Source organism: Lepisosteus oculatus, chromosome 17 (assembly GCF_040954835.1).
Source record: "Lepisosteus oculatus isolate fLepOcu1 chromosome 17, fLepOcu1.hap2, whole genome shotgun sequence".
Taxonomy (NCBI): Eukaryota; Metazoa; Chordata; class Actinopteri; order Semionotiformes; family Lepisosteidae; genus Lepisosteus; species Lepisosteus oculatus.
The window spans coordinates 15,212,411-15,236,251 of record NC_090712.1 but is presented as its reverse complement, the minus strand read 5'-3'; the positions used below and the strand labels follow the sequence as shown (position 1 = coordinate 15,236,251).

Sequence of the window (23,841 nt, the reverse complement as noted above, 5' to 3'; positions counted from 1 at the left end):
AAACTTTAGATGAAGGCCACTAAATCAAATATACTGTATATCCTGTAGATATCTCCGGCTGGAAGAATTCTTATTAATTTGTCAGTGAAGTCACAATATGGATGTTCATGTGGCGCTTCTGTTTGCTTCATCGGACACTTCATTCCTCAAATCAAGAGAAACCCATAGTTAAACATTAAGAGGTAACATTGCAAGACTGACTCCTTTTATTACTTGTTGCTCAGGGAAGGGGAGATGAATATCAGCTCCAGGCAACCATTCTAATTGCACACTGCACTTATCTACACTATCCCACCTCAACTCGTTCAGTGTGCTTTTGTATGCTGTATATGAGGTGGGGATGAAATATATTTGGACAAACTTCTTTCACGTTTTAGTCCTAGGGTAAGCTATTTGATTCATTTACAGAGCACCAGGAGCATTTCCAGATTCAGGCTAGTTTTTTTCTTTTGGCTCGGTATTTACTAAGTGTAACAGCCGGCTATTGCGAAGGGATTTGTGCAGAAACATGGTGAAGCCTAATCAAGTGCGTCCCACAGCCTTCGATATGAGTGAAGTGGGTCCCAGCCAGGTGAGAGAAAGCTGTTTACTTGTTTCAGAACTGCAGCCATGACCGGCAACAGAGGGGCAAATACTGTTCGAATTTTTCTGGTGAGAGTAGGGTTTTCCAAATGATTTTAGTGGTTTGAAAGAAAGAGAACAAATAAAAAATGCTGTATGTGCAGTATTTTGTATTTATGTAATGCCTGATCGTTTCATTAGCTTCTATGTTCAATTATGAAACACTTTCAATGCACATAAACCCAAAAGACCTTGAATTTAATAACAGTCCCTTTCACACTTTATCCCAAATTACAGCTCAAGCTTCTATTTTATAGCAATAGTGAAGGGCACTTTGTCTTCTCTGCCTCAGTTCTGTATGTACCATTACTGTATGTGTTGGTGAACCTTTTGCAAAATGACAGATTTACAGGCCATGTTGCAGGCTGATTTCTGAAGGTACCTGGAGGATAGTAAAGCAGAAGTGGAGGAGCCTTTCCTCCTGAATCCAAGATGGACTGGAATGTATTCTGTTAAACCCATTTTGAAACAAATGTCTTCAGTCACGTAGAATCTGACTATGAGCCTGTTATGCTTCTCTTAAATGAAGCAATGAAAAGGCAGTGTTGGATTCCTCTTTAAAGGCAGAAGGGCAGTCATTGGGCCCCCAGGTGCCCATGCCTTCAGTGGCCAGTACTCTAAGGGCTGCAAAGAAGTGGACATCATGTGACTGCAGCCGTAAGAACAGATCCAACCTTCTCTGTGTCCGGAAACCTCTAACAGGTAATTAAGATCTGAGCTGAAGCTTAAATGAAAATTCTGGAAACTAAGATTTCTGTATTAGGGGATATATATAAAATCAGTTGTCTTAATCTAACAACTGTTGTAAAAAGTGTGTACTATGAAACAATGACCAATGGTATTCGTACAAATATTACTATGGTGAACATATTCTCATACTGTAGATGCAGACATAACAGGAGGATATTAGTGTCTCAGAGGACTCTAATATTATCAGTGTCCACCGCAGGATGCATATAAACCATCAGGAACAGATATAGTTGTCACACTGAGTTGATATAGCGCATTCTGCTGCGACATTGTCCAAAGCCATTTGTTGCCCCTGGTTGCAAGTACTGTACTTGATGGTAGTAGAAACTGTAAAGGAAATTCAAAAAGATGTTTCAAGACTGCACAAACATCTGGCAGGTAATATTTAATGTGGACAAGTGAACAGTCTACTGTATTATCATGTAGAAAAAAAGCATAGAAGGTGAATAACACAAAGCTTGAAGAAGCAAGCTTAAGTATGCTACATCATTTACATTTTCTAGCCAATGTGGGAAATAAATAAACCAGGTAAACAGAATTTTAGAATATATAGTAAAAAGTGTAAGCATAACGTATACTTGAACAGATGTTAGGACCAGCATATCACAAATTGAGGTTGCTTTAACCTCAGTCTCAAAGACATTTTCATATTTTCACAGGAATCTCAAGAGTTGCATTTGGCATTTGAAACTCAGATACTTTTTAGCTGCAAAATAAAACAGGTTACACCGTGATGCTGATAAGTTAGCATGTTTTTCACATTTTAATTCACTTCAAGGGAAGCCAGCAGAGAGCCCCTACCAGGGCTTGGCAGAGGATATTGATATAATTGATGGCAAGAACAGGACAGAGGCCCTAAATAAAGAGTTACTGGATCATTTCAGAACGCTTGCTGCAAGCAACATGGACACTGACCAGGTGAAGATGGTATTTTGTCTTTTTTTTTTTGTTTCACAAAACTAACAAGGTTACTTTACAAACTGTGCATTCTACTGATTCAGGATATGTCTAAGAACAGCAAATACCATTAAGTCCCATTGAGGCCTTAAAGAGAGCTGGAGCAGGGCAAGGTGACATTGCAAAACCACTCTAGGTGACAAGAGTCCCAGAACAAGCTACCAAAGCTGTATGGCATTGTCACAACAATTCTGCCACCAACTTTATTCATCCAGAAGATGTGAGAATTAGAATTATGTGTCTCTATATGTTTTGTGTAATTCTAGGTTGACCTTCAATTTCTGGAGAGTTTAATTACTGATGGTGCTGATGTCAATACAGCAGATAAATATGGGCAAACAGCACTGCATGAGGTAGGAGACACAATCGAGTCATTTTTTTTCGATATGTTTCCTAATATTTATTTTGCAGAATAAATTGATTTCCTCGACGCCACTTTTTTTCTGGCATTGAACAGAATAGCAGCAATCTATTTTCCATATTTCAACAGGTAACTTAGATTTCTACTTGCTTAACTTATAATAGAATCACAGTTTATGTTTTGAGCATAATTTAACCAGATATTCCGGTCCCTGTTACACATATACACTTTGAATGGTTAATTAAATTTGTAATATTGTGGCATTTTACAGTTGTTGATTACAAATACAACAAATTAAAACTTTAGTAAATAGCTTTTGTTGTTTTTGATGCCTCTCAGTATATACAGCATGTCCACAGTGTATCTGATTTTGCATTCCAGTCTCTGCCTCAATTTAAGAGAGTATTTGTACTGAGTTGCTAACAGTTGCCTTTTGTATTACACTAATGTTGTTTATGGTCCAGATCTCCCGGGCATGGAATGTCAATGTCATGAAATTCTTCTTGGAGAAGGGAGCAGATATTCATCATGCTGATTCATATGGAGTAACACCACTGCATGTAGCAGCTGCACTGGACTATGAAGAAATGGTTGAGCTTCTAATTGAGAGGAAAGGTAAACGACAACAGCCAGTCTGATTGGCCCTGTCCTAAGAAATCATTACCAATAAATCATTAGATTTTTGCAATGTCCCCTTATTCTGCTTGACATCCCTTAGAAACATTTGCAAAGGTCCTGACCCTGTGAAAATACTAAATAACTAGGTGTCTGGTCAAGAGACAGCTTGGACATGTTCCTCAACTGAAATTTGGTTTGATGGCATCCATGAAGCTGATTTTGTCTATGCAGTGGACACTGATCCATCACACGTTGTGTAACCGTTCAGTTCTTCATTCGTTTGTTTAATGAAGCCAGTCTTGGAGCCAGAACCGTCAGAGACCTGCAGACTCCCCTGCACTTTGCTGCCAAGAATGACGCTGTAGGAGCTCTAAAAATCCTCCTCAAACATGGAGCAGACATCAGCTCCCGCGACTACAAACAGAGGACCCCGCTCCACCTCGCAGCAAACCTAGGTACTGTTCCGAGAGGGCTGGGTGGGGCAAGATGCTTGAGTTGGCTCCGCACGCGGTGGGTATCGTCTTGCTGCTCATCTCCCCCGTCCGGTGTGCCTGCGTGCACGCGTGCTCTCGTTCGCAGATCGCAGCGAGGCAGCCCGGGCATTGATGGAACTGGGGGCTGACGCTGGGGTGCGAGACGATGATGGGCAGCTCTGTATCACAGCCATGATTGGCCGGATGGCTCCTGTGGTGAGTGGAAGGTCCAAACAGAGGAATCAAAAGGAGGCCTCACTGGTTAAAATAATATTCTGGGTTTTGAAATAATAGCAGAAAATAATGCATGACTCTTGATGTGCCACCTTTAGGATTTTGAGCTTTCCACAAGACTGTATTGACCCATCTGAAATTCTGCCACAGTTTAACTGTTGCTTTCTTTATTCAGGATGTATACCCCAATAATGGTCCCTGCGATCTGGGCTTACATATGTTACTATTAGAACGCTGAATTAAAGCATCCTTGAGTTTTGGTATTTAGTGACATCTCCAGAGTGTGTCAATGGCTGTGTGTGTGTTTTTCCCAGGCTCGTTTGGCACTGAATCAGTTCCATGTGAAGGACCGTGTGACTCGACAGCAGTTTTATTATCTCAACCTGGTGGAACCACAGGCTCCCAGCAAGACGGGTCAACATGCCAAGAGTAAATTCTCACTTTCTGATGTTTATTTCATATGGTCTGTAAAGACACATGTGAAACTAAGTCAAAGAGTTGTATTAAATGACACATTTGGCTTATTATCTCCTGTACAGGCTTTCACAGCCCATTAATCTTTTCTCATCTTTCAACATTCTCATGCATTCTCATTTAAAAGCAAAAGAATAATTTAATGAATGTGTTAATTTGAGGACACATACAGGGTGCCATGCCACCTTCAATATAACAGTATAAGTGCTGCTGGAAAATATCAAGTTCAGGATAGGCTTTCACAGACTTTCAAGTGTGCTTCACCATACCTATTATACAGTATTTCATGGAATGGCTACATGAACTAGCTTGGATGCCTTTGAGAAGCTGCTGAACAAAATGATCACAATCATTTTCACTTTATTATTTCTTTCTTTGTGGCTTTTTGAAGTAACTTGTTCAGCACATGATCTTTTAACTTCACATTCATCATTCTACTTCTAGACTTCTTTGCTAGATCAAGTGTCCTAGGTCAATTTCTGATGAGATCTTCTGTATCGATACTCTTGTCACATAGTGTTGTGGCAGCATGACTTACTAATCACTCAACTGTGCTTGCCCATTCTCCTGAATGGCCACTTGTTTATGTCCTAGGTGCCTGCATAATGCATACTTAATACTACACTCTATTCCACACCTAACTTAGGTATTTAGCATGCCCTTGTCATGCATATTATTAGTTAAGTGAGTAGAGTGACAATTAATGAAGATATATATTGTGGCTTGCCTGTATAGTGTGGACATTCTGTTCTTTTATTGCCTTTATTACACCTAGGACACAAATATTGTATAAGTATTCAAATTAATGAAGATGAATGTATGTTCCCCTTAGATATGCAGAGCTAACAGGGATGGCTTCTGGATGCAACAAAAGTTTTTATGTTGTTTTTCAGAATGCAAGGAGAATGAACCCACATCTCCGGTATGCATTTTTCAGTTGAAATATTAAATTCTGATCCAAAGAATACAAAAGTGGGAGAATCATGATAAATCTGTGTTTTTATACCTGTAGATAGTGCAATGGCTCTTCTTTTCTGCTGCTGTATTCTTTGCAGCTGGAGGTTATAGTGAAACAGGGGAAGCTAGACCTCATCATGCACCCTGTCATCCTGAAACTTATTAAAGTGAAGTGGAATCTTTATGGGAGGTACTGTATTATTGTGTCATTGCATTTAGTAATGTTTTTCCACCAACATTTATATTATTGTTATTTCTCCTAAAGAAGTTATCTTTATTCTTCTAGAATTTTAATTCACAGTTTGTGACAAAAGTACCATCTGAAAAATGGACAATTTTCTCTATAGAGTATTTTCATGTTATCCTTCGCTCTAGTACTCCAAAGCATGGCTGTAAAAAATAATTGAAAATTATTCAATAAGACACATACTGTAGGGTAGGATGAAGAATCAGTAATTGGTGAGACACTCAGTTGCCTTTTTTAATAAACTTACAGTATGTAGTGCCTTTAAAAACATCTTCTCAAAGTGCTTTACAGGAAAACGTAACAAAAAACAGTAAAAGGAGAAAATAGCAATAAAGAAAGGAGGTAACAGAATTACCCTAAAGCAACAGAAGGGTTAAGAATGCACTAGAAGATGCAAAGGGGCAGATACAGACATGAATTAAAGCCTTTCTAAAGAAAATATATATTGTCTTTCTTCTTCCCTCTCTCTGTTTCCTCTTTCTTCACACAGACTAGGGGCCTGGATCCTGCTGCTTCTGAATTTCCTCTTCATTTTGTCCTGGACAATCGTCGCCATCTCTGTGGCGCTCATCAGGCCTGAAGAATTGCCCTATGCCTTTCCCGGGGTCAGGCAAAAAATGATGTTTCACTGTCCTGTTGCACTTCTGTTTGGGCAACAGCACCAAAGAGTAGCTCCTAATGTCAACAGCAATGCAGTTTCCAGCATTAATATCATGAAAATTAAGATGTTGTGAAAGGAATATGTAATTAGATCATGTAAAGATTTATCATCTGGAGAATCAAAGATCTCTCCAAAGCGATAGTTCCCCATTTCACCTCTAACAGCCACGGTCTTGCTGATCTCTTCGTCTGTGTCTTCACAGAGGGTTCACAGAACTCCTACTGCAGAAAGCAAAACTAAAATTATCCTGAAACCTAGATCACACCTTCTCCCTTCTCTCAACAACAGACTCGTTTCCTCTCTATTCATGTGCACAATTTGGCTTTCCACCCCTCTCCTCCCGCTCTCCCTGAGTGTGGACACTCATCCTCACCCTGCTCTCCACTCCTTCTTAAATAATCTGTTTTTTGTTTTCCTAATGCTTTATCTATCTGCTAGTTTCCCTCATACCTGAAGAAACTCCACAGCCAAAAAATGCTCTTTTCTTTTCCTGTCAGCATGATCTACAGCTTTACCTGTTCCTTTGCAGCCTATGCATGCTGACACAGCTCCCTGCTCAAAAACTGTATGTAATTGTACTTCTAGATATGACACTTGTTCTTCAAAAAGCCTCATTGTGCCATTTAAAATGTTAAAATTGAGTGTATCAGAGCATCACAAAATCAGAAAGCCATATTAAATACTTTCGTTCTCCTAAGCAGCTGTGGCACAGAAGTAGTGCATGTGTGTGCCTTGCAGTCAAGGAAACGTCTGGGATTGTCTTGCTTTGTGAAGCAAGTAAGAATGCCCCCCTCCCCCCGCTCCCCCCACTACCACTGCCAAATGCAGCCCTAGGGGCAGCTCTTTAACTCGTGAGTTTTGCTGGCAGGACTGGTGGAGGGTGCTGGTGATTGTGGTGGCCATTGTGCTCACCGTGTTGGAGGTGTGTCAGGAGCTGGCTGAGATGGCGCGCTCCCGTGGGAAGATGAGCCGCTGGCAGGCCTGGTATCGGGACCGGATCACTGCAGACAAGCGGTGCTTGCAACCCATGTGGCCAGAGGTACAGCCAGCCCTGCCTTCCACAGAAACAGTGCTGGGCCGCAGGACATACAGTTACTGCGGGACAAGCATACATTCACCTACCTCTCCTCACTGGTAGAAAACTGTTAAGATAAAATAGTGCCTTCAGAATTGACTCTGAAGACAGAAGCTTAATTTACGGCCCTATAAATTACATATAAATGGATAATAAGCATTGTACTTAGAACTATGGATTAAAGGAACATTCGTAAATTTTGCCTCATAAATGTGAGTTTTGTTCATGTCATTAAAATTCATAGCTATGAAGGGCATTTATCTATTAGCCATTGAAATATAGAGTTATTAAACAATTTAACTAAAATTGTTGTCTTTCCTAAGGAAAGATATTTTTTAGAAGAGCAGTTGAAAGCCATTCTGAAGATGAGACCTAACTACTTTCAGGATTTGTGGTAACTATCTGTAAAAATTGCACACTGTATGTTTAGGGTCAGTTGATCTTTCATGTGGTCCTCCTCCACTCAGTTAAACAAAAGTTAAATATTGATGTAGCCGTTGCTGTCAGCTAAACAACTTAATTTATTAAAAAATGAGGGGGTTGCCACTATACATGCCTTCTGATTGATTTACTGTGTCTTTGCAACAATGTTTTGATTTTCTGCTGTATTAATAAGCATATATTGTATTTGATTGTTATATTAACTGGGATGGTTTGATTGGACAGTGTGTTTATAAGGTACATTTGACTGGATGGTATACTTCTAGCACTGTTTTTTATAGGCTGTGGTACTGTATTTCTAGGAATGTGTTTGATTGGCTGGTGTACTTGCTTCTGATGGTGGTGTTTGGAATCCATGTGGCAGACATCTTCATCAACAACGTCAGCCTGCGGGTGAACAGCCTTCGTCTCTTCGCTGTCACCCTTATATTCCTCTGGCTGCGTCTGATGAAGCATGTCAGGGCTTTCAGGTACCCAGAAATAAGCCTTGACATCATCAGAGGTCTGCACTATTTGACTGAGTAATTAAGAAACCCGTCTCAGAATGGAATAAAACGTATAATATTAACTAAACTAAATTCTATATTTTTCTCATAATAGAATCAGATTAAAAGGTCTACCCTATAAATGTACTGTAGTCTACTTATAGCTATATACAGTATTACAAACTATGTGTTCATAAACATAAAGGTACTTCTCCTCTTAAGTGTGCTAATACTTTCCAAAACTAGTTTATTTTCTGGGGGGTGTGAAGGAGTGGAAGGGATACTTGTTAGGTCGTGTCATCCAGCCTATCCAGTGTAATTGGCTTTAAGTAGCTGATTTATCCGAGATTGTTATCCAACCACTTCATGAAAGAGCCAGTGCTAGATAGCTCTCACCACCCCTAGTTTCAAGAAGTTGCTCCCATTTTCCATTGCACTTTTTCTTTGTTTCCATGTTATAGCCTGTAGTTTAAGTATCACTGTTGATTCCAAGGAAGTCCATAAGATTGATTGGGCCAATGCACTTGAGGTTTTGAATACTTGAGGAACTGTTTAACAAAGATATTGCTGACATGTTGCTTTTGTGGCAGGGTTATGGGACCCTTCATTGTGATGCTGGGGAAGATTGTAGGAGATGTTTTTCGCTTCCTCTTCCTCTATGCAGAGTTCTATGTTCCCTATGCATGTGCCTTCTGGATTATATTTGGGGGTAATTGAAATACATTTTCCTGAATCTGCTCTTTGACATCTACAGTATCTGTAACACACGGTTTTGATTTTCATCTTAGAATGTGTAAAATTAACAGATAAACTTAGTAGGGTTTAGCAACCTGAAATTTCATTTCTGAAGGGTAAATGTTTATAAAAACTGTATTGTGCAGCTCTCAGTTCTAGTGAGAAGACAAGCCTCCATATCATCCCTGATATCTTGTTGCTTCACTTCATCCCAGGGACAGCTACAATCCCTAGCATGGAGACGGTCCCCAAACTGCTTTATAGTCTATACAGGATAACACTGGTGGATGACTATGAGTTTGAAGCGATGGTCAGTGTCGACCCCATCATGGCCTACCTGTTGTGTGGAACCTTCCTGGGACTGTCTGCCATCTTGTGTGTCAACCTGCTGATCGCACTGCTATCTGAAACCTTCCAGAGGTACATCTGCACACATGTGCATGGTGTTGATGTGCTGATGTGCACATCACTATGAAAGAGGGGAATACTCATGTGGCAGCTCGTAAGCATTATTCAGATATTACCAGATGTCATGAAGAACGACAATATTTTAAACACTGTGCCATAACTTTGTGGTATTCTGCATCTTCCATATAATATTACTAAATGTATATTTTTAGACCTAGAACTAGACTTCTTCATTTCTGATCAGAACTGTTCTTAAGTACCAGTAAAGATGTTTGTTTGGTGCTCAAGCTGAGCTCAACTAGACTCAGTGTGGGTCATGTCGCTATCCACACAACAGCTGTGACCAGTATTGCAGTCACACATAATTGGTGGAATGCTGTCAAGGAAGGATTGAGAGTACAACAGTATGTTTGCAGTTCCTTGGTAGATGCTTGCAAGCTTGCAGTTCACATCAGCTGCTCTGGAGCTGGCAACATGTTAGAAGCTCAGCAAATGAGCATATTGAAAAAGAATATCCATTTGTCTTATTCTATCCTGAGAAGGTATGGGGGTTTTAATGTGATGTTTCCAAAATGAGTGGGTATACTGTATATGAAAATCACAGATGATTCTAAATATAACTTTTAATTATATGTTTCTGGGAGTCTCAGGACAGTTAATCATTGTATCTAGGTGAAGTAATGCTTTATTTATGGTAAGTATGACTGCTAACAGCTCTGAATCGCACCTCTAGTAATCTGACCTTTCTCTCAGGGTGTATGACAATGCCACTGCCAATGCAGTGATGCAGCAGGCCTCCATCATCCTGCTGGTGGAAGACTCCATGCCCTGCCTGAGACGTTTTTATGACCCTGATCACATCCACAAGCACTGCGCCCCCCTTGTAGAGTTCTGCGATGATGACATCACCACCAACAAGGATGACGATGCAGAGATGAAGAAAGTCACAGTGCAGATTAAGGTGGCGTGAAAAGTTTTAAACAGAAATCATGTGTCTTATTGTACAGTCAAAGAGTACACATTATATGCACTCTACTTCAAATCTTCAATGAAAGTACTGTATATTAACAAAAACAAATTGTTACATTTGACCAATGAGTTCATTAGTGAGGCACAACTATTCAGCTTTTAAGTCATTGTCTTTAAGCAGTCTTTATACATATCTTTTAATGATTCAGCATAGTAAATGCAAAATTCTAAATGCTTGTGACCAAGTAAAGCTCTTTGGCACTTTTATTAAAGTTGTCATTGGTAAAAGTTAGAATGAATCCACTGGTAAGTTCCTCCTTTGCATTTTTTAAATTGATTTGGTCTTAACAGGAAGCACTGGATGACTTCCTTGAGAGTAAGAGAGATGGATCCAAACCTGATGATGAGACTACAGATACCACTGAGGGAGCACAAAACATCAGGTTTGTATTTAGGAAATGTTTATTTGATTAAGTTCCACTTTGTTGATATGTATTGCTTAATTTTTTTTTTATTCTTCTGATTCCATTTTATATTTATTGAGGTTAGCTAAAAAGCATTATAAATGTCAGAAATCAGTTGTGCCTAAATGAGTCAGCCTGCGAAAATTGCTATTCCAAATGCAGAGCAACCAGTACTCTGCAGCACACATCACTGGTTGGAGCCCAGATTATGTCAGTAACACAGGCTTGGATTCCCCAAGTGAAGGAGCAAAAATGACCATGCATTGCCATGGGTTGATGGGCTTGATTTGGTGATATTTCCTCAGCAAGCTGTATAAGAGGGACTTACATTTTCAATGATTGCAGTAAGAGATGCTCCACTTCTCCAGTTGGTGCCTGCTATTCCGTATGGCACTTGTGTAATTTGCAGCTCAAATGATAAAAGGCTCTTACAGGTGGGTGCATCCTCATCTTCCCTGTGCTGTAGATCTGGAGTTGCAGAGTAAGCTCCTTGGATAAATAATTGGCAATTTGAAATGTGCTGGATATAAAGTTGAACACTTATTTAAATATTTTTAAGTTGCCTATAGTCCTTTTTTTCTAACCATGAGTCACCAGTAAAACACTGTGGAATTATAACATAAAACCTGAAGTCTCAGAATTAATAACTTCACTTAAATTCAGTATAATGGAACCTTATGTCCAACAAGCATGAAGCCAGACTCCTCACGCTCTGTTTTCTTTTGAATTGCAGCAAGATGTCGAGTGTTATCCAGATGCAGAGAGAGTGTCTGAGGGTCATGAAGGATCTCCAAATGTCTCAGAGCAAACAGAACACTGCCCTCTTGAGTCTGGAAAAGGAAGTGCATGAGCTCCAGGTTCTCCTGCAGCTCCTGATAGCTACACCTGGCTCATGTCAGTATCTCAATCTCAGTAAAAAATGTATAGAGAACAAACTGATGGTGTGCATACGCATAGACAGACCTTTGACACACACCCTTAATCAAAGGTTTCTACTCTTGGACCTGGATAGCCCTAGTCCAGCAAATTTTAAAGGTAACCATATATATCTCCGATTTCCCTAGTATAATGATGGGGACACTACACTGTAAAAAAGGTGCCTTTCTTTCACATTTCTTTTGCTTTTTTCAGCTGAGACATAAAACCGAGTCGTGACTCTCAGTGGTCATTAAAAATCCCAGGACATTTCTCAAAACGTGTCCTGGCCAAATTTCTCCCAGGCCTTTACCAGTCCTGGCCTCCTAATAATCCCCATCTCATCTATGAACTGGCTTCATCACTCTGTTGTCCTCCCCACTGAGAGCTGATCTGTGATGAGAGTATTGGCACACTTTGGTTGCCGTTGCATCATTCATGTGGGGCTGCACATTGGTGGAGTGCAGGTACACGTTACCTGTAAACCGCTTTGAGTGGGGTGTCCAGAAAAGCACTATAGAAGTGTAAGGAATGATGATGATGATGATTATTATTATTATTATTATTTTTATTATGATCATCATCATCACCATCATCTGAAAAGACATGGAATAGTTGAATATGAGCAACTAAGAAAGCAATTGGTTAACTGACATAAGTCCATAATTAAAACATGACTTGCTCTATTGATCTTACTAGTGTTCTCAGTTTTCGATTCAGTCACCTATAAGATCTATAAGATTAGGTCTTCCTAGGGTCAGGAATGGACACCCAATTATATAAAATATTATATAATTTGTAATAATGTGAAATATTTCGTTTTTACCCATGCATGGTTTTCAAAGTGGTACATTGTTCATGGTAAATATACAATATATAAGTATATATATGTTACTAGTGTATAGTGTATAGTGAATAGTGTAGTGTTACTAGTTTATAACATACATTTATATAGCTTATACTTTGACCTTATTTTTAGGTGAAATACTAAGCAAGCAATCCACGTCAATCTCCCAAAATGAGAAGAAAGCATGGAGGGAGAGTACAGCAGAAACAGCACAAAGGTGAAGGGCTCTTCTTTTTAATTCAAATTCAGGAAGCTGTTTTCAATGTTGTCTTGTTGCAACACATCAAGAAGCAGCTTTGGCTCGAAAAGATGTCAAGATGGGCAGCAAGAAAGACCAGTTAAGATACTGTATGTGATCACAGGGTGTTTTTTTTTCAGGCCTCCAGAATTCCCTCTGATGACTGCAGCTCAGAACTTTGAAACTGTGGACATGAGCTTGCAGAATGTGACACAGGAAATAGCTGAACAAATGCAGGGTGTTTATAAAGAACATGCATTTTAGCACAAAGGCTACTTTGAGTTAGCATGATGGGTCTGTAGCCACTGTGCTTTTATGTGTATCTACAGAATTACTTCAAATCTATTTCCACATGATTTGTATGTTCTTCTATTAATAAGCTGTCAATCTTTTTTACTTGTGGAAGAATTGAATCACCAAGATCTATACGTACACTTTTGAACTCTTTTATGTTTCATTTGTATTCATTGTTTTTAAATCTTCTGTTTTAAACTGAACCAACTTAAATGTTTTTTATATCACAATGCTCACCTGAAATGAAAGAATCTCATGTTCGGCAAAACAACCAAAGCTACAATGTAATAGTTAAATAGTTTAGTAATGGAAGAAGCAAGACTGGACACACAGACTTCTCCTTTGGTGTCTTTTTTTTCTTTTCCACTTAAGAGTGAAGACCATAAGCTTAGTGGCATATCAGCTTGGAATGTATGCCTCTTCCATTAAGTACATGACTCTCCCATAAATGGAGTGCTGGATCATCACTTATTTCCTGTGATTTTCTGTGATGGGAAATCAAATCCATAGATCTCCGGGTGTTCAAGGACATGTCTACTATTCTATGCCAGCCCTAGTACAAAAGTCAAATAATGAGACAAAGGAAAATTTCAGAATTAAACTGCAACATAAAAATAACACTGGTACAACTTCCAGAGCACCACTCAGTTATAATATACTGTATAACATAACAGCATAGAATTAGATTACTTTATTTGAAATATAGTGCTTAAGATTAAAAGTTACATAGATCAACATTAATGGTAAACATAACCACTTTTACTATTATTAGCTGTCATTCAAAAACTTCACCAAAATGAATCTTCTCCTCTCCAGCATTAATCTGTTTATATAACATCTTTCATAAAATCATGTCAAGTTGTTTTGTAGTAAAACAAATGCATTAACAACAGAGATGCAAATGTAGACATATTTCTACAGTTAAATGAACAGAAATAAAAGTGGGAAATTAAAAATGAGTTTTAAGACATGATATGGCAGAGCTGACTGACTTGCATGTCCTGAAATTGGCTGAAAGATCATTCCACAGCCGTGAAGCAACAGAATGGAAAGCAAGGTCTCCCAGTATTTGGAGTCTTGTTTTAGGGACTGAGAGAAGGCCAGGGTCCAAAAACTGCAAACTATGTGTGGGTGTCAGCAGAGATAACTGTTCAATAATGCAGTCAGAAGCCAAGCAGTTCAAGAAAATTAAAAAGATTCAGAAAAATAACTGTGGCGGCTTGATAAAAAGATGATGTTACAAGAAAGAAGTTGAATCGAATCACACATTCCTAATATAAAATTAATATGTGTTTTTCTTGGAAGTAAAACATACATAATATAGAATTAATCTGTGTTTTTCTTCAGTTTTGCCTTGTATCAATAATTATTATAAAAAATGGCATACAATTTGCAGTGCAATACACTTTATTAATCCCCTCATAGACATACAATAAAGAACATATAAACTACACAGACATGACAAATTATTTCAGCACATATATATATATAACTCTCATATAACTCTTTCCTTTGAATTTATGCACTTTTACAACATGGAAAGTACAGTAGAGGTCATGTAACCAGTTGCCTTCATGTTTTTTTTTACTTTTTTATTCAACAACAAATATAAATACATTCAGAGAAAAGGGCGCAAATCAAGAAGGTCCTGATGTCATGAGAAAGTGTCTGAATATACTGTCAGAGCTGCAATACAAAGTCACTTCTCTTCACAAGAACAATTTCTACAAAGGAATGCAACTAAGTGCAATAACATCACATCCATCCATTTTGAGAATACATTCTGTGGCTGTAGATAAACTAAAAAATAGCCTGAACAGTAACTTGAGAATCGTTTTGAGATGGAGCAGGTCAGGGCTCAGCTGTACAATCACATCATCAGTTATCCTCTAACTGCTGTATCCAACTCCAGGTGGGAGCCGGAGCCTGTCTCAGCAAGCATGGGGTACACCATGGATGGAACAGCCCATCGCATTGCACACACAGATACAAGCATGTGCACACTCACACCAGAAGCAGAAAGCCTTTGGACAGTGGAAGGAACAAGAACACAGTGAGAACAGACAAATTCCACACAGATAGCAGCTCAGTTCCAGAATCAAACCCTGGGGCCCTGTACGGCAAGGCTGCAGGACTAACCAATGTGCCACCCTCATGAACAGTCATGGAGTTGCATATTCTGTGTTTAGCATGGATCGGTTAGCTGTGATACAAGAGAAATTATCCCACACTGGATGCCATCGGAACTAGCCTTCATACTTGTCTAGCTCTCTATACCATATGGTCACTTGTAGGGGACTGATTTAAGGCAAGAAAAACAAGTCATGAGAAGAAGGATGTAAGGCTACAAACTCGGCCCATTTAGCTCAATAATGTAACGCAACGGGGGCTCGGGCGGGCGCCCTTGCCGCATTAGGTCGGCCCCTGCACCGTCCGGGGCTCGAACCCGGGACTTCCGCGTCTCTCTGCAGCGACCTAGCCCCGTGAGCCAAAGAGAGATCTCTCTTTGGCTCACGGGGCTAGGTCGCTGCAGAGAGACGCGGAAGTCCCGGGTTCGAGCCTCCAGTCGGGATGGGGCCGACCAGATGCGGCAAGGGCGCCCGCCTGAGCCCCCGTTGCGTTACAATAATATCGGATCCATCGACTTGCAGTTTGATCATTTTTAATGTTTTAAAGTTTGATAATTGCCCATATTGTTATTGCCCACTCTGAAAATTTATTTTTTACAGAGTTGGAAACTTAATTATTTTTGTATAGTTACTTGGAAATAGTGCTCCAGACTAAAACGTTATATTTATTTCATGCTTTAATGTTGTGGGCTGGGTCTACTCTTTTTTTTTACCTTAAAGGTAGGCAGCTCTGGTTACTTTATAAGTCAGCTGTCACTGCCACCAAGTTCTTGAAACCTGTATGGTATATCTTGATTGAAATTCGGCTATTTACATCCACTTCCGGATCACTCGTGTCGCCTAGTGTAGCTAGCTTCACGCTACTGGTATGCTGTACGTGTCTGTACCTGCTTATATGGAACGGAAGTTCAACGAACGGCTGATTTCCGCTTCCTGTCTTTCGGTTGTGAAGGAAGATGGCGGCTGCCGAGGCTGATGTTGATGCATCACCCCCTCCGAATGGGGAATTTCTCGATTTTTCACCCAGGGATACAGCTTTGGTAGGCGACACTATTATAATGCAACACACGGGGCTTCGATATATCAGGCCTCAGAAAAACGTGAACCTCGTTTTAGCGAGAAATAACGTGATTTCCTTAAGGACTTTCTGTTATGGTTGGGGGCCGTGTTTTTCTTACTGCTGAGGAAAATAACAGCCCCCAAAAGAAAATGTACATTGTCTTGAGTGACAAAACTTGGCATTCGCATAGTGGTTAAGAAAGGAGTATTCCCTTTATAAATTCAGCATTGGGTTGTCCGTCTGTGTTTAGTTTCAATGCAGAAACCCATTTTTTCTTACAGATGTTACAATTTGATCAGTAGGTACAGGAGCGTTCGTGTCTCCCGACGTACAAACATAATTATGCAGAAGATAATGTATAAGAAATTACTGTGTATTTAAGAAACATTTGGAGAGCGCTTTCATTAGTAGTGTCCGATGCGATTAGGCCATATACAGGGTTTGTCGAGGATGTGTACCTGATTTTTATGATCTAGTTTATTTTCAGTACTTTTCATTCTAAATACGAGGTTGGTTACCTGGAAGTCGAACTTTATATATTTTGACATTTTTTATTTCCACATAATCGGTGACGGCGTTTGCTTTGTTTTTACTCAGTTTTTTTTCTAACAGTGACGGTATTTTGACATTTTCCTCACTTTTTAGAATTTTTGACGATTTGCTTAGTTTTTCTGGGTGTAGGTATAGAACCGAATTCCGCCCTCTTACTTTACTTTCACATTTCATACTAATAGTGTTGCCAACTATTTTGTGATATGATGAGTTGCCGATCTTATCTGTGTCAACAGAAGTATCTTTCTGATTTTTGTTGATGTTGCTGACACCTTTCGCTTTGCTTAATTTAGAAATTTCATTTTAGAATAAATCATAATATTAACACCTATGTCTACATCTTTTGATTCACTTGATTAAACTTGGTTTATTTGTCCTTATCTGTGTGTTTGTGCCTTTTGATCTACTTTGGTAGAAGGTTTTCTAATAAGTTATGGCAAAGTAATAAAACCAAATGGCTGCCTATAGAATTATTAATAGTACAGAACAATTTGAAATAGCCTGTTAGCGTTTTTCTTGCATTTTGCAAGTTGGTTTGTCTGGCCTCTTTGGTAAAATTTGGTTTAAAAAAAAAGGTTAGTAAAATGTTGTATTTAACAATACTAGCTTATGATCTGTGCCTGTAGTGCCAGGTTTTGACCGGTGACCCCCAGATTGTCCTGATGAGTAGGTTGTGGTTATGTTAGTCACTCTGTCATTGTTATACCTCTGCAGAGAAAATAATTTCAATTGAGTGCAAAATAAAGAGTTCCCATTTTAATGTTATTGGTAATGAAATTGAAATCCCTTGACTGTTTATGTGCATTTGGCTTGTCTGCATTCTCTAAAAAATAAAACTAGACTTACAATATTTTTTTCTAAACAACTATGATTTGGGGATATTGCTGTAGGTCTTTTGTGATAGCAGTCAGTTTAAATACACACTCCTAAGAACACTGTAGTATAACAAAATAAAATCATTATACCAAAACTGCAGAAAGTGAGGATTTTGTATTTTTCTCAAAAGTGTATAATTAACATTATGTTTTTGTAATACTCTGTAAATGCTTTTTGAATTTTGTGGGACTAACCATAACTTAAATATTTGAGTAAGCTCCAGTATTATTGGAAGTTCTTAGTAGCAGTTTTTCTGTCCATTAAATACTGTATAAGATATCATTCAACATTATTCCGCCTCTAATGACAACATGTGGCTTCTCTGTAGTTTTTATCAGATTGGATTACTATAGAATACAAAAGATCTTATAATTAACACATTAGGAAGAGATACTTTAAGCTGTTCTTACACAGTCAGTTGCCAGTTTGCTGTGCACAACAAAGAATAGCCCAGTGAACACATGGCAGCGGTAGGGATGCAAGCCACAGATCTTCTTATCAGCCCGGATCAGCTGTTTTGGAATATCATGCTTTTTTCTGGTTCTGTACAAATAGTCAAACAGGCACTTCAACGACCTCTTTGTTGGCTGTGTGCCTTTGTTCCTTTATCAAACTGCAATGCAGTAGCTCTTTGGGAAATACACATTTACTTATTTTCCAAATGATTGTAATTTTGTGGTTACTAATCTTGTTTGGTCTGCTGTCAATGACTGCCTCAGTATCACTGATATTCTATTATATACAGAGTCACTGGAGCTTTATGAAGAGCAACAACACAACCTGGAAAAGGCTTTTAAGTTTCCAAAGTTCATAGTCAGTTTTCACATTAATGAAGTAAAGACCAGCACTTCTTCGTGCCTTCTTTATTTACAAAAGATCTGACAGGAAAAGGCCGACATTGCAGCAGCCACAACTTGCCACTTAAGTACCATGCAGTTTAAGACCAGTGGGTCATCCAGTTGTATCCATGTGAGAATCATTTGTCATTACAGAAATGGCGCCATGCTTCCGACCTTCCAAAAGAGATTTACTGGCACTTGGCCCAGAATGTGCCGAAAATTTACTGCCTTGGCCCAAATTTGAACCCCAAGAGTGAGGACCTCTGGGCTCAGCTGATCCTGCTGGCGCCCCTGGAGTGGTACCTGTGTGACGAGGATCCCACCGTCGGCCTGTCCAAACTGGAGCAAGCCAACAAGCCCTCCCATCTCTGTGGACATGTCTTCAAAGTTGGAGAACCTACATATTCCTGCAGGTATAATATGGCTTAAATACAATCACAGGCCTTATTGGTCAGTCTGCATTCCTAGCATTACAAACTGGACTGAAAGCAGTAGTTAATCAGACCAAACGTAATTGTTGCAGAAGCCGTATGAAATTACTTGATTTGTTGAATGGGCACAAACAGTTTGGTAAGATGTTTATGTAATTATATAAAATCACTTTTAAGATCATGCTTTGTCTTATTTTGAATATTTTGTACAGTTATATACTGTATCTGAAATGCAGTAGCAGTTGAATTTTTGCATTGGTACATTTTTTTTACCATTTTAAAATTTCCTAAAAGTTTGTTCCTAGTATTTGTATAACATATCTAGTGTTTTTAAGAATTCTTAAAAATGGATTAACATTTATTTCCTCCTTTCAGATATATCATGCTTATTTCAAATGGTGCTGACAGAGCAAATTTAATCAAACCTGTGTAAAAATTCTGATAGTAATGAAGTCTGTATGACGATGGCAATAGCTAAGCTGCTGAACAATTCCTAAATATGGCAAGAGATAGTTACAAGATTCAGTTAAAATAGTGATTATTCAAATCTGAGTTTGAATAAAAGTTATAGTTGAGCTGAGTTAAAATTGCTGGGTTTACAGTGACTTTTTAAAAGACACAACAAGAAGAGTTGTCACAGTTATACTGTGGAGCCCTACTTATCAAACTTGTCCACCATTGAGTATTTGTTGGGATGAGCTGATCTGATGTGGCATCTAGGGCTCAGTTACAATTATACCGGTACACGTTTCCAGGCTGTTTAATAGTAATAGAACAGAATCCCAAAAGACACCATCTCCAACCTGGTGGAAAGCATATATTACAAATGCACTGCTTTTGTTTTCTTTCAGTTGTGGTCTTATTCACTACTATGCTATGATTTTCACAGTAAACCTCCTATTGAACAACTTTGTTGATGAAAAATAGTAATCAGCATAATGGATTTAAATATGTAACGTGAGTTCAATAAAGTATCAGTGCATTGGGCTACAAAAAAGATTGTTCTCATAACTAAATTTTAATTTTTTGCATAGTTTTTTTAATGTTCAGTGTTTGTATATATACAGTATATAAACGCCTGTACTCCTAGTTTCAGAATTTAAAAAAAATTAGATACTTAGATGCAAAACAGTACCATTTCTTCAACTAGTTAGGCTTTTTTTGTTACAAAGTATTAGTTTCTGTCCTGTAGTTAAATCAGCCTCATGCAATATTCACTGGATGTAAAACTTAACATAATGCCTTATCTGAATTTTTAAAGACTCATTCTAAAGACTCGTTCGAATGAACGTTGTTTTATTTATGACAATTTATGAAAATAAAGGACAGCCCAGTGAAAAATCATTAGAATGTCCTGTGATAAGATGCATTTGTCTCAAAAGCAGGTCAGTGTCTTATTTAATGTTCATAGTCTCAATTTAACTAGGTTTCGTCATCCTAAGATGTTTAATCTTATGTGAGGTAGGAGTAACCTAATGGATTTGGCAAGGATGATGTAAGCTTATAAGGGTTTTTTTTAATAGTATATTGTCTTGCATAGTTCTAAGTATTTATGATAAACTGTTACTACTTAAAGGATTATGAAATCGGATCAGGACGAAGGGGGAGAAAGCCGATTTATCCAGCAGCTCTTATGCGGTTAATACCGTGATGGTACAAAGCAGAGCATTAGAACCTTTTTTATCAGTCACCACTAATCAAGCTGCCAAACACTTGTATTTAACCAGCAAATGTCATCTTTAAAGCCCCATTGCATATAATGCACTTTCTCCTTAAAATCTGTATTAGGAGCTCCTGTGAAAAATAGGTATTCTCTAAGTTCACCTCTTGAAAGAGTTTATTTAAAGAAAAATCAGTTTATTTGAAGGGCAGCAAAACTAGTGTGATAATTTGCACACTTATAGTGATTGTTTATTAAAAAGATGGATTGTAATTATAGAATTTATAGAAGTTTTGTAGTTTTTATGCTGATTTTTTTAAAGTCTGCAAGGGCAAAAAACTTACATTTACATGGGATATTTGAGTATACATGTGTGGCATTCAGTCCATATGGTTGGTAAATATGAAATTCAAAAGAATCAAAACTGAATACTCTGAAACTTACTTCAAAAGCTGATCCTTTAACTTTACTCTCTTGAAGTCTGATGAAACTGAATTTTAGCTTCTTCTAAATATGAGCTGTATGTTTCTGAATAAGTACCTTTCTATACTCTTTTTGATGGCAGTTATTTTACTTTTTAAGGGAGTGTGCATCTGACCCTACCTGTGTTCTGTGTATGGAGTGTTTCCTGGGCAGTGTCCATAGAGATCACCGCTACAGGGTAAGAGCATAAAGCCCACTGGGTATTATTTTCTTTTCTTTGACCAGATAAGTTAGGGCACCGTGGTTAACAGTGGGATGCTCTCATCACTCGGAAGCAGTCTAACATCAGTCATATTTGCTAACATATCTGCTGCAGATGACAACCTCTGGAGGAGGGGGTTTTTGTGACTGTGGGGACACAGAGGCCTGGAAGAAGGGTCCTTACTGTCAGAAACATGAGCCAAACATCAGTGACTGGACAGAAGAGGTAAGGCAACATAAATGGTTTGTCCAATTACACTGCCATGTGTTGTGAATGATGCTTTTTATTACCCTAGTGCTTCTGCGTATTCAAAACACTTCTCAAATGTAAATAAAAAAATCCCACTGGCTACGACTTTTGTCTTTATCTGTTCCCTAATGAGTTTTCTAAGAAAAATGTTGAACCTAGTAATATACAATACCATTGTTCGTTTATTGATTAAAACAGTTTACAATAAGGTGCTATGTTACTACTGTACCACTACTGATCTTATATCCCTCTCAACACTGGTATAAGGAATGAAGTCACATTTGGGTGAGATTTATTTTCTACTACATGTCCTGAGGTTTATATTGTGTTGGATTTAGAAGTGAACCAAAAATGTCCAAAGGATGTTAACATTTGGTGTTGTATGACCTCAGGACCCATTGGCCCACCTCTCTGAGGACATGATTGCTCATGCCTACAACATCTTCTCCATCATGCTGAAGTACGCTGTGGACATGCTGACCTGGGAGAAAGAGGAGGAATTGCCCACAGGCTTGGAGCTCTTGTGAGTGATTTTGACAATTTATTGTGCTTGATATTCGCTAACAGTGCAAACATTCTTCATAAATAGGCTTCATTACCTATGGCGAAAACAAGGGGTTCGATAGCAGTCTCATCAGCATCATACCAGAAGCACGGACCCCCAAGGCATTAAATGCTGTCTGTCATTATGAGGAAGAAGCTTTTATAAGGCGCTTTTTTTCATCAGAAGTTCTAACCTCTCACTTAATGTTTCAGAGAAAAAGCAGATACGTATTACTGCATGCTGTTCAACGATGAGGTGCACACCTACGAGCAGGTGATCTACACACTACAGAAAGCTGTCAATTGCTCACAAAAGGAAGCTGTCAGCTTTGCCACAACAGTTGATAGAGACGTAAGATTTTTTTATTGCTATATTCAAATTTTGTTCCCCTCCTGCACTAGGCACTTTGAGAATTTTTTTCTTGACTTATGTGTGAATATGGGTTTTATATATCAGTAGCATGTAAAATGGCTTTCAAAGGCTACTGTCAATTTTTTTCTTATTATGACCTGTAGAGTTGCTTCCTGTTTAATATAAGGGATGTAAACACATTCATGTGTTTATTGCATGAAATTAAAATATAAAATAAAAATAATAATGTGAGTTTCTCATACAATGAGTGTACATATGTTTTGTTGCTTTCCTTGCTTAATGCTACCTTTTCTTCCTCTTCAGGGCAGGAAATCAGTGCGATATGGAGACTTTCAGTTCTGCGAGCAAGCTAAATCAGTCATAGTTGTGAGTAGTAAAATATTTTAAGTTTTATTAATTGCATATGTTTTGTGTTGGAAACTACTTCTTAACTCTGAAATATATTGTAAGTTACCACTACACGGTTTGCACAACGTTCATTCCCATTTAATATTTTACACTACTTATTTTAAGGAGTTTTACATCAGCTGATTGAGGTTTGCAGCATAAACCAACAGCAGTCAGCTTTTCCAGTCTGTTAAGTTGTCTTGTGTATTGCAGAGGAACACCAGCCGGCAGTCTAAGCCCCTGAAGGTACAAGTGATGCACTCCTCTGTTGTTGCTCATCAGTGCTTTGGCCTCAAGGTCCTGTCCTGGCTTGGACACATCATTGGATACTCAGGTGAGGCGACTTTCTCAGAACAGTGGTTTTGTTTGTATTATTTACACAGTCGGTATGAGGCTTCGCCAAGTTGTCATTGTAAGTAAAAACATAAGTGGCTGACTTACGTAGTTGTATAAAGGATTTATAGCTTAAATACTCTCCTTGACGTTTTTAATAATTTCACAGTGCCTTCAACAAGTAATCGACAAAGCTTCTTACTTTCTTTTGTTAGTATATTTACTACACGTCAGAATAGTACACATCTTAAAGTCAAGTGTGGAATTGAATATAATTGTCTTAACATTTTCTTAGAAATATGTATACTTGGAAATGGCCATTACTGTGGTACACAACTTTTGTTATTCTTGACACTTTGATTGATATTATCAGCCATCATGGTACAGTATGTTTTCTTGGTCTTCTTTCTTTTTAGGTATTGCCTTCATTTTCAGTAAATGATCATTTCAAATGTTAAATTGAATCATTTTTATGTAGATTACTTTGCAGTAAAAAAAAG

At 38.4% G+C, this 23,841-nt stretch overlaps 2 protein-coding genes across 5 annotated transcripts in view; both read left to right on the top strand.

The window, feature by feature from the left end:
- The first annotated feature begins 814 nt into the window (after positions 1 to 814).
- LOC102693044 (transient receptor potential channel pyrexia) lies at positions 815 to 14,424 on the top strand. The gene is made up of 21 exons (XM_069180023.1): positions 815 to 1,323; positions 2,150 to 2,289; positions 2,595 to 2,681; positions 3,154 to 3,304; positions 3,601 to 3,762; positions 3,887 to 3,996; positions 4,329 to 4,443; positions 5,382 to 5,410; positions 5,544 to 5,635; positions 6,183 to 6,422; positions 6,518 to 6,558; positions 7,136 to 7,392; positions 7,752 to 7,822; positions 8,172 to 8,339; positions 8,945 to 9,063; positions 9,305 to 9,509; positions 10,251 to 10,458; positions 10,818 to 10,909; positions 11,664 to 11,824; positions 12,825 to 12,909; positions 13,071 to 14,424. The coding sequence occupies exons 1-21, from the start codon at positions 1,218 to 1,220 to the stop codon at positions 13,192 to 13,194; spliced, it is 2,763 nt and encodes a 920-aa protein (XP_069036124.1). The 5' UTR covers positions 815 to 1,217; the 3' UTR covers positions 13,195 to 14,424.
- Positions 14,425 to 16,277: 1,853 nt separating this feature from the next.
- Positions 16,278 to 23,841, top strand: part of ubr2 (ubiquitin protein ligase E3 component n-recognin 2) — a 32,619-nt gene continuing 25,055 nt past the window's right edge. For all 4 annotated transcript variants that reach the window (XM_015363132.2, XM_015363133.2, XM_015363131.2 and 1 more), the window contains exons 1-8: positions 16,278 to 16,393; positions 18,834 to 19,093; positions 21,354 to 21,432; positions 21,571 to 21,681; positions 22,098 to 22,228; positions 22,462 to 22,600; positions 22,925 to 22,987; positions 23,222 to 23,342. In XM_015363132.2, coding sequence (XP_015218618.1) covers positions 16,310 to 16,393; positions 18,834 to 19,093; positions 21,354 to 21,432; positions 21,571 to 21,681; positions 22,098 to 22,228; positions 22,462 to 22,600; positions 22,925 to 22,987; positions 23,222 to 23,342 — 988 coding nt within the window. In that variant the 5' untranslated portion in view covers positions 16,278 to 16,309. The remainder of the gene's footprint in view (positions 16,394 to 18,833; positions 19,094 to 21,353; positions 21,433 to 21,570; positions 21,682 to 22,097; positions 22,229 to 22,461; positions 22,601 to 22,924; positions 22,988 to 23,221; positions 23,343 to 23,841) is intronic.